At 40.0% G+C, this 8,691-nt stretch overlaps 1 protein-coding gene across 3 annotated transcripts in view; it reads left to right on the top strand.

Annotated features, from left to right (window-relative positions):
• The window catches only part of LOC116841003 (protein germ cell-less), a 6,363-nt gene extending 846 nt beyond the window's left edge, over positions 1-5,517 (top strand). The window contains exons 2-9 of one of the 3 annotated variants that reach the window (XR_004377476.1): positions 282-405; positions 846-942; positions 1,868-2,237; positions 2,345-2,614; positions 2,707-2,925; positions 3,021-3,111; positions 3,193-3,505; positions 3,616-5,517. Coding sequence is in view for 1 of the 3 variants with exons in the window: in XM_032808446.1 (XP_032664337.1) it covers positions 282-405; positions 846-942; positions 1,868-2,237; positions 2,345-2,614; positions 2,707-2,925; positions 3,021-3,111; positions 3,193-3,315 (1,294 nt within the window). In the remaining 2 variants the exon portion in view is untranslated. Of the gene's footprint in view, positions 1-281; positions 406-845; positions 943-1,867; positions 2,238-2,344; positions 2,615-2,706; positions 2,926-3,020; positions 3,112-3,192 lie in introns of all 3 variants that reach the window. The other 2 variants (XR_004377475.1, XM_032808446.1) reach the window with 2 other exon arrangements.
• The last annotated feature ends 3,174 nt before the right edge of the window (positions 5,518-8,691 follow it).

Here is an 8,691-nt window from a genome sequence, read left to right as displayed (position 1 = left end):
TCTCTCTCTCTCTCTCTCTCTCTCTCTCTCTCTCTCTTTCGCTCGCTTCTTGTTCCTTTCCCCTCCTCACTCTTTCTATTCTCTCTCTCTTTCTCCCTCTTTGATTTTGTATGATTACATTATTGATGTTAGTAAATATCATTAACTGATTAACATTGATGAATATTATTGATATTTTACTGATAAGTAACCTCTAATCTTTTATTTGCAAATGGTCACTGACATCAAGCTTGTCAGAGAAATATCACCATGTCATATTTCCCCTCTATGTTGTTCTGCAGGAGAAAATTGCTTACAACAGCACAGTATATATACAAAGCCCTGTTTCTCGAGGAGAAAGGCAGTGACATAACTGTCCTTATACTTGGACGAGCATGGAGATTACACAAGGTCTATATTAGTCAGGTATGACTCATACGTATGCTCTCTGCCCCTACCACCATCTAGTGAAGCTTCGGCAACAAATGCTTTGATCACACACACATTGATAACTTTAAAAGCATTCAATTCTCCATTATCTCTTACAGCTAATTATTTTTTAAACATTGGATATTTTGGACACTTTAAAATCAAGCTTTAGATTCAATTTAATAAAATCTGAGATACTAAATAAAGAGCAAGTTTTGTTATTTATTTGATATTTTGCTAGTTTATGAAGAATAAAAAAAGTAATTTACAACATATAAAGATTTTAATTATTATCTTGATACTTTTGTTAAAGAAATATGAATCTTAAATGGATCAAAGAATCTGTTATCAGATATTGTAACTATTATTACAATTTAAACTATTATAAATAAGTTATTTTTTATGTAATAAATATACACTTATGTGTATATTTGCAGAGTCCTTATTTTGCTAGTATGTTTTCTGGATCCTGGAGAGAGGCTAATGAGAAGATTATTAACGTTGAAATCGCTGATCCTAACATTACATTGAGCTGTAAGGATACGTAGAATGTGAATCCACAGATCTCTATGTTGTATCTTAGACTGCTAACTCAGATGCTATGAATATACCGGTATATAATATTTAATTCAGATGGGAAATTAGGATTCCTAGTCCCTCACTGCAACCATCTTAATTTATGATGTCAGAAGTGAGAAAATGCAAAATTCTTGCAAAATATATTGAAACAAACTGATATGTTTACAAAATTTGCAATTGATGAAACAAACTTGTAAAATAAGCCGAATATTTTCCTTTTACTTTAATAATCAATAAATAATTGTAAAATTAACATGATAAAATCATGTAGATTAAAGTCAAAGAAAAAGATTTTATGCTACGTTAATTTTACGGTTATTTATTGATTGTTAGAGTAAAAGAGAAATGTTCAGATTATTATACAAGCCTGCTCAATTGATTATAAATATCATTTTGTGAATAAACTATTTTAATGTATTTTGCAAGAATTTTCAATGTCTATTTTCTCGCTTCTGATGTCATCAATCAAGAATTTTGCAGTGAAGTGCCAGGAGAGTGAAGTTTTACTGTTTTACGTTTTCTAGGTGCTTCTAGCTTAACTGTATTCTAATCTGTTACCAAATCTGCCATGGGTTACATAAAGTATATAGTTTTCATGTACATAGAATCTAAGAAATATATGACGAGTTTATAGTCTAGTATATTGTAGATGTCTGTGAGTGAATTTAATGGCGTTTTCAAGTATACGGAGATTATGATTAATCTAAGGCTGATTAATGAAGTGTCAGAGCTTTTATCCTGCCAAGGCTTGTGGCTGGCTAGTAAAAGCTTATGATGTGATTAATCGAGCTTTGATCGATCAAAATTCGTGCATTTGAAAACGCTATAATATATGTATTATAAATACATTATATCACTAAATATAATACGATCATTTCAGCACTGTCGATAGTTCTGGGCTCGCTCTATCACGACGAAGTCAGTTTGGAGCCGAAGCAGGTTGTTTCTATTGTGGCGACCGCCACTCTGTTCCAATTGCAAGGACTGATCGACGAATGCGCCGACATCATGATACAGACCACTAACATCAAAACCGTAGTGCCGTATTACAATGCGGCCGTGTCATATGGCGTGCCCGCAGTGAAGGCAGCTGCGAAGCGTTGGTTGGAGGTAAATCTATTGGCTTACGGTTACCTCCATCCGACCTTTCTGAAAGAGATCACCCCGGAATTAATGACGGAGTTGATCGTCAGTCCTGACTTAGTCGCTATGCAAACAGAATTTTGCATATATACGATGCTACGTGTATGGTACGTAGATAAGGTAACCGATGCGATTGTTACGCAGTTGCACCGACACTCCATGTCCGATGTATGTCATTATGCAATCGCGCTGACTCGTCCGTAATGTGGCGCAGGTTGTTTGCACACACGCACAATGAAGAGGAGACGCCGCAGATCGAAGAGTACTTTAAGAATCATCAGTGGACGCAACCGTTTTTGACGACAAAGGAGGGCAAGCGATATGCGGCGCCTTTCAAGGCACTAAGAATGAAGTATTTGGTATTGCACGAGCAAGACGTTAAGCTGTTATACAGTGACAATTTAATACCGCCTGATTGGATGCACGACGCTTACAGAGAACAGTGGCTTCACGTATTGAGAATCGACGGACACGAGGAGAGAGGGTGAGTTATAACGTGTCACGAGTAGTTCTCTTTGTTCTTGAGCGAGCGAAATTATGCATTTCTTCGCATATGTGCGCGTCTGTGCATTGCAGTCCGGTAAATATGACGGAGGAGCAATTTTCCAAGGAGTGCTTCCGGTGCGGTAGATGCATCGAGAAGCCGGGCGAACATGTCTGGAGATGGAGGGCGTTTCACTATGGATTGGACTTGGTGATGGCTATGGATATGACGACCTTTTACATCGAGAGAAGCAACAGAATGGACTCGAAGCATATCAAAGCGAATCACAAGGAACACAACATAATATTAAAGTGAGTTTTTGCATTCTCGTTAATTCGCGAGAATCGTGGCGAAGGTGACGATTCTCGCGAGTTAGAGCGTGGAATTCAATGAATACTGATTTCAGAATCTGCCTGTTCTCGTTGGACGAGCAACGACAAGTAAAACACATTCAGAATTCGGGTCTACTCAGGTTGTGCGTAAAGAAGAATATGCAGGTGAGTTGTCAGTCGACCTCTTGACGTCACGATAATCTATCAGAGTGCAACGTAACGTCTGGTATTTTTGTCATTTTGCAGCTACATTTAATGTCCTTGGACAAGCAACTAACTTATCCTCTGTATGTGTCGGTCCGTCTGCAAGTAGTCACGCCGCTTGCATCGAACAAAAAGGAGGACGACATCATACTTGTGGATACTTAGCATTTCGAGAATGTAACGCTTCACAAATGTGGAAAGATAAAGGATGTGGCGTCCACCCCAATTCATCCGTTGTAACATATTCCATTTGATTAGGAATGTTGGAATAAATTCGTAGAGGCGTGCGTCATTATTATTTGGCACAGGGCACTTAAATTCGGTTGCGAGGCACGGATCTTCGAGCGAAGATATGGTATGTTTTTCTTTTCTTCTTCGCAGCCATATATAGACTGACCACAGTTTCATCGCGCTTTACTTTCCAACGACAGATTCCTTGGACTTGATTTTCTTTCTTCAACAAAGGTACAGGTCTGCGACTTTATAACATTCGACTCTCGACTGGAAATCGAAGGGATGCAAATTATAAGAGTGCACGATTGCGTTTTGACTGTTAGTTTGAAGAGGCTCCATTTTAAAAGAATTTTTAATTTATCGAGGAATCTGCCGTTTGTAGGAGCAACGTGGTGAGAGTGAAACATTCCGTACGCACTATATCAATGCATATTACATCGATAGTATGCAGTTGCGCTGGCTGCAATGTAAGATAAAAATACCCAGGCCTGGATCTAATCCTTATTTTTATTATTTTGATCTTTTTGAATACGATTATTTAAACTTTCGATATAGAATATATGTATATGTTTAATATATGTGACATGCGAATATTCTTTTCCATGTTAAAAATTTAAATGTTTATATTTAAGGCTCCTGGAACTTCTCGTCGCGGCTATTTTGATCTATGACGTCAGAAGAGCGAGAAAATACACGTGAAAATTATTTGCAAAATACGTAGAAATAAAGAGATGTATCCACAAAATGACACTTTTGATCGATCGAACAGATATGTAAAATAGCCCGAAAACTTTCCTTTCGTTCTAACCATCAATAAATAACTATAGAATTGATGTGACAAGAACTTATGAAGAAAGATAGAGTTGAAAAGGGTAAGTTGCGTATAACGTTATTATTACAGTAATTTATTGTTAGAGCAAAAGGAAAACGTTTGAATGTACAGATGTGCAAGTGTCACTTTATAAGTGTGTCTTCATATTTCAATGTATATGTGCAAAAGTTTGTATCATGTATTTTCTCGTCTCTGACGTCAATCAAGAGTTCCGTGGGGAAAAATCCCATGAGCCTTGAAGATCAAAACAATAAGAATGTCTACAGTCAGGTGCGTGTCCAGATATCGGTACTTTTGTCTTAACGAACATTCTAACGGCTCTGTAAAAGCTAGTCTACAATATCTTTTAGAATATGGATGTAAGGTTGTAACGTGAGCTGTTAGCGAATGAAAATAATTCATTTCGCATCTTACAGCTTTACAGCTATATTCTTACAGACATTGTAGACATTTAGACTTCTTCGTTAGGTAGATTTTAATAATTCTTTGTACACTGACACCAATGTGCGTAATAACATATTCACTGTTAAACGCTATTCCGAGGCGGGCACCTCTTATAGGCGACTTTGGCTGACCGAGTAAAATTGCATCGTTAATAGTCTGACGAAGTCAGACTGTAACGCTTAGCCGGAGTTGCGTCGATAGCTTTTCATTATTCGAGTTTTGTATTCATTTTATGTTTAGTCGCACCAACTCTAAAGCACGTGGCCAACAGTGTCGATTAAAGTATCGTTGGCGAACGGCCCGATTTCTTCGACGTTCGTTGACTTTGGTCGCAGTCGATTGGTCTCATCTTTCCTTCGAGTGACTGAACACTAGAAGCGGTTATGAAAGTGCAAATGAGCCAGACGATCGAAGTTCAAAGTGACGTCGAGGAGAGCGGTGCCGAACCGCTTGTGAGTTCAGGTGTTGCAAGCGAGTTACCTGAGGGACGATGTGCACATGTTTTTAGGATAAGCAACAGCTCGTAGCGTTTTCTCCTATCGCGATCGATAGTTTAGTTTTATTTCACAATGCAATTCGGTTATTGTGCGCGTGGCATTCTTGCAGTATTAATGTTTATCGTTTGCGTACACGAAGCTGCATTTATAGAGACGTTAAAGGCACTCTCTAAAGTTTTAAGTTCTCGCACTAGTATATTCTGTGTATATACACCTATGCTGTATGCTATACAGGGTGTCCCGCGTAAGACGGACCAAAAGAAAAATATAAGTAGAACACAAAAGTGAACAAAAATTGTATAGGTCATTTTTCAAACAACCACGTAAAATTTCGAGATATTAATTAAAATAGTTGGACAAATTAGAACGCGCGATGCGACAGGCGAGACATACGGCTCGCAGCGGTCGGCGAAGAAAATGGAAGAACGCACACGTACACGGACGCACACACGGAGCTACTCATTTCAGTATGCCAAACGGCCCACCTCTCTGGCCTATAAGATAGGCCCGCGAGCAATCATCCATTTTCTTCGCCGGCCGCGGCGAGCCGTATGTCCCGCCTGCCGTGTGTCGCCGCGCTCTGATATGCTCAACTATTTTAATTAATATCTCGAAATTTTACGTGGTTGTTTGAAAAATGGCCTATATAATATTTGTTCACTTTAATGTGTTGTACTTATATTTTTTTTTGGTCCGTCTTACGCGGGACACCCTGTATATCTATATATAATGTATACGCTGTGGTATTATCCTGCATTCATAAAGATATTAGGGGAAAAAAGTCTCGCGCGTATATTCACGCTACTCAAGGGACCGAGTGATTGAGCGTTCTTTCGTCTTCCGATCAGTAGAGAGTTTTCTTCGATTCCGGTGCCTTTTTAACATCTACCTATCTACTTATCTACCTACCTACATACCGAAAGAGAAACTAATGCGTACAAGCGAGCTAACTTTCTTAATACACGTAAGACGATAACTTTTGTAGAAATATTTTGTTTTGTAAAGGTTTTTCTTACCACGACAATCGTTCAGTAATACTGCAATAAAATCGTAAACACACACAAGTGTGCGATCTCTCCATCCACCTCCGTGACTACGATCTTCATGTTTGTGGGAAAAGTTATTTCATGTCTCGCTGATATCTCGCAATACCGACAAACTCGAGATCGAGACATTCGAAATGCAGGCTGGTCTCTTTCCGAGGATTTCGCAGGGGAACCAGAGGCAGCTTGCCAGATGTACATCTGGAGAAGAGGTCATCGCTCGTGTTAATCGCTCAACACTTTATTATTGGCAGAATACTCTCTCTGTACATAGTATATGATATTGTAATGTCACTCGATGATGAGCATTACGAACAGATTCAATGAGGTTCGACGTAAGCATTCTTTCGATCACGTGCCAGCGGCTGCAAGACGCTCGTGCGAACAATTCGACGGAATCCTCCGAATCTCCGTCGTTCTTCCGCGGAAGAAGAGCGCTGGAGTCAAGGAGCGTTGCCGCAGTCTGAAAATAGCCACTTATAAATGGGAAATTTTCACATATAACAATATAACAGGTAATATCTCTCTTTATATTACAATATTATATCAATTTGTTAGCTATACGTCTCTATTTTCAAGATGCAGCAGCGTCTTCTCGCAGTCGTCGTTGGATCGACCGTCACTTCAAGCTCAACAACACTTTTTCTCGCGGAAAATTCAAGTTCGAGACTTCGGAGTACGCGAAGCGACGATTCTCTCTCGATGACTATTCACGACGGAGAAAATCACGACACGTCCGAATATAGATCCCGCTTTCCTGTTGTAGCTGATACTCGAGCAACAATCGCGGTAACGCGCGCTGAAAATCGCGGAAGTGTCTGCGAAATATCAACCGGAATAAGAAATCGTGGGATTGCTATCGATTGACGTGGCCACCGCGCTGACACGTGTTGACAGAATGCGAGTCACTCGTCTCAACAACAAGAACTCCATACTTCCCCCGAACTATGGAGTCGCGGTATCTCGAACGAGACCGAACTAAATTACTGTCAAGGCGACAGAAGAGACAGGGGAGGGAATCGGAACGTGGCAAACTTTTCCTCGCGAGAAACTGTCGACAATCACCGGTTGCCTGCAAACGAACCGGTTCCTTCAGGATAAACATTGCTCCGATGTCCTTATTTGCCATACAGGAAAAACAGTTTGTGTAACCGAATGGAGATCAGACGAAAAACTCACTGACGAGAAACAACATCTCTGTTGTGAAATCATTCGTCTGAACATTCAGCTGCATTAGAAGTCGGTTCAGGTAACTGAGAGCAATTGACTGAGTAGAAATCTCCTGCAGGAATCTTTCTGTTCCTTCAATCGAGTTTTTCATCTGAGTTCCAAGTAACAAAAAATTCAGTTACACTAAACGGAGTTGTCTTTCCGTTTGCAAGAGACACAGAGATACATTCGAGATAGTATTGACAAGACTGTGCAAATATGTTCCATAACCGTTAGCAAAGAAAAAAAGAAAAGAAAAATCAGACAACGAGAAAATTGATACTTTTGATATGAGGAAATAAAAAACAAAAATTTCTACAACTTATAGTAGTCGATATTCGCAAAGGAAATGGATTCAAGGTTTCCCCAATCTACCTCATGATGTCATCATCGACTGTTTCTGCGCTAGTTTCGCGACAAAAAGTGCATGCGCCCACGAGATATCGATTCTCCCTTGTCGCCCAGTACCAATCGTGCGTCACGGTTGTTGCCATTCGCGCTCTAATGATAATTATTATTAGCGGTGTTACTTGTAACAACGTTTCGGTAATGCAAGTACTAACAATAACCATAATAATAGTAATAGTGGTGGTAATAGTAATTAGTAGCGACCGTATTAATGGCAATAATGGCGACGAGACGGGTGGTGACAGCAGCAGTAGTGTGACGACCATTACTTCCTCGTAGTGGATCTACTATTGGTGACGCGTATTTTCACGTTGACAAAGCGCGCTACTTTATCTAGTATTTTTTCTGTCGATCATCTACTTCCTCATTACGTGTTATTGCTCGTTCGTCGTGTTTTATCATCGCTATCACTCTCGACGTTACTATCGTTACAGGACGTCCGATCGCTAGACGCGCTCGCGGCGCACGTGGCTCGTTCGCCACGTCCGGAATGGAAATAATATCTTCCCCGATGAAAATATCGCGACGGGAATAACTCGCAGACTGCGGGCCGATCAAGGAGGAGCAGTTTGTCGGTAAATTATGCAAACAAATAAGGGACTCTCATTCTCCCTTCTCCGATTTTAGACGAACTTTCCTGTGATCGAATCTCCACTACAAGAATGCATGCACTGAAATATACTTAATGTCAAAGCTTCAAAAATTCGAAGAAAGCCAGACATCGCATAGAGTTCGCCGAGAAAGCGCACTTTTCTCGCCGGACATCCTGCAACTCGCGTCATTCGCTTCCTTTCGTGCGCAAAGGAGCAACAACAAATGATCAAGAACCGGTTTTTCCATCGTCGGTCATCGTCTAATTTTATCTCTCTGACTA

This window comes from Odontomachus brunneus, unplaced genomic scaffold (assembly GCF_010583005.1).
Source record: "Odontomachus brunneus isolate Ranch 3 - 2012 unplaced genomic scaffold, Obru_v1 Obru_scaffold_013, whole genome shotgun sequence".
NCBI lineage: Eukaryota > Metazoa > Arthropoda > Insecta > Hymenoptera > Formicidae > Odontomachus > Odontomachus brunneus.
This window is presented reverse-complemented; position numbering and strand designations above follow the sequence as displayed.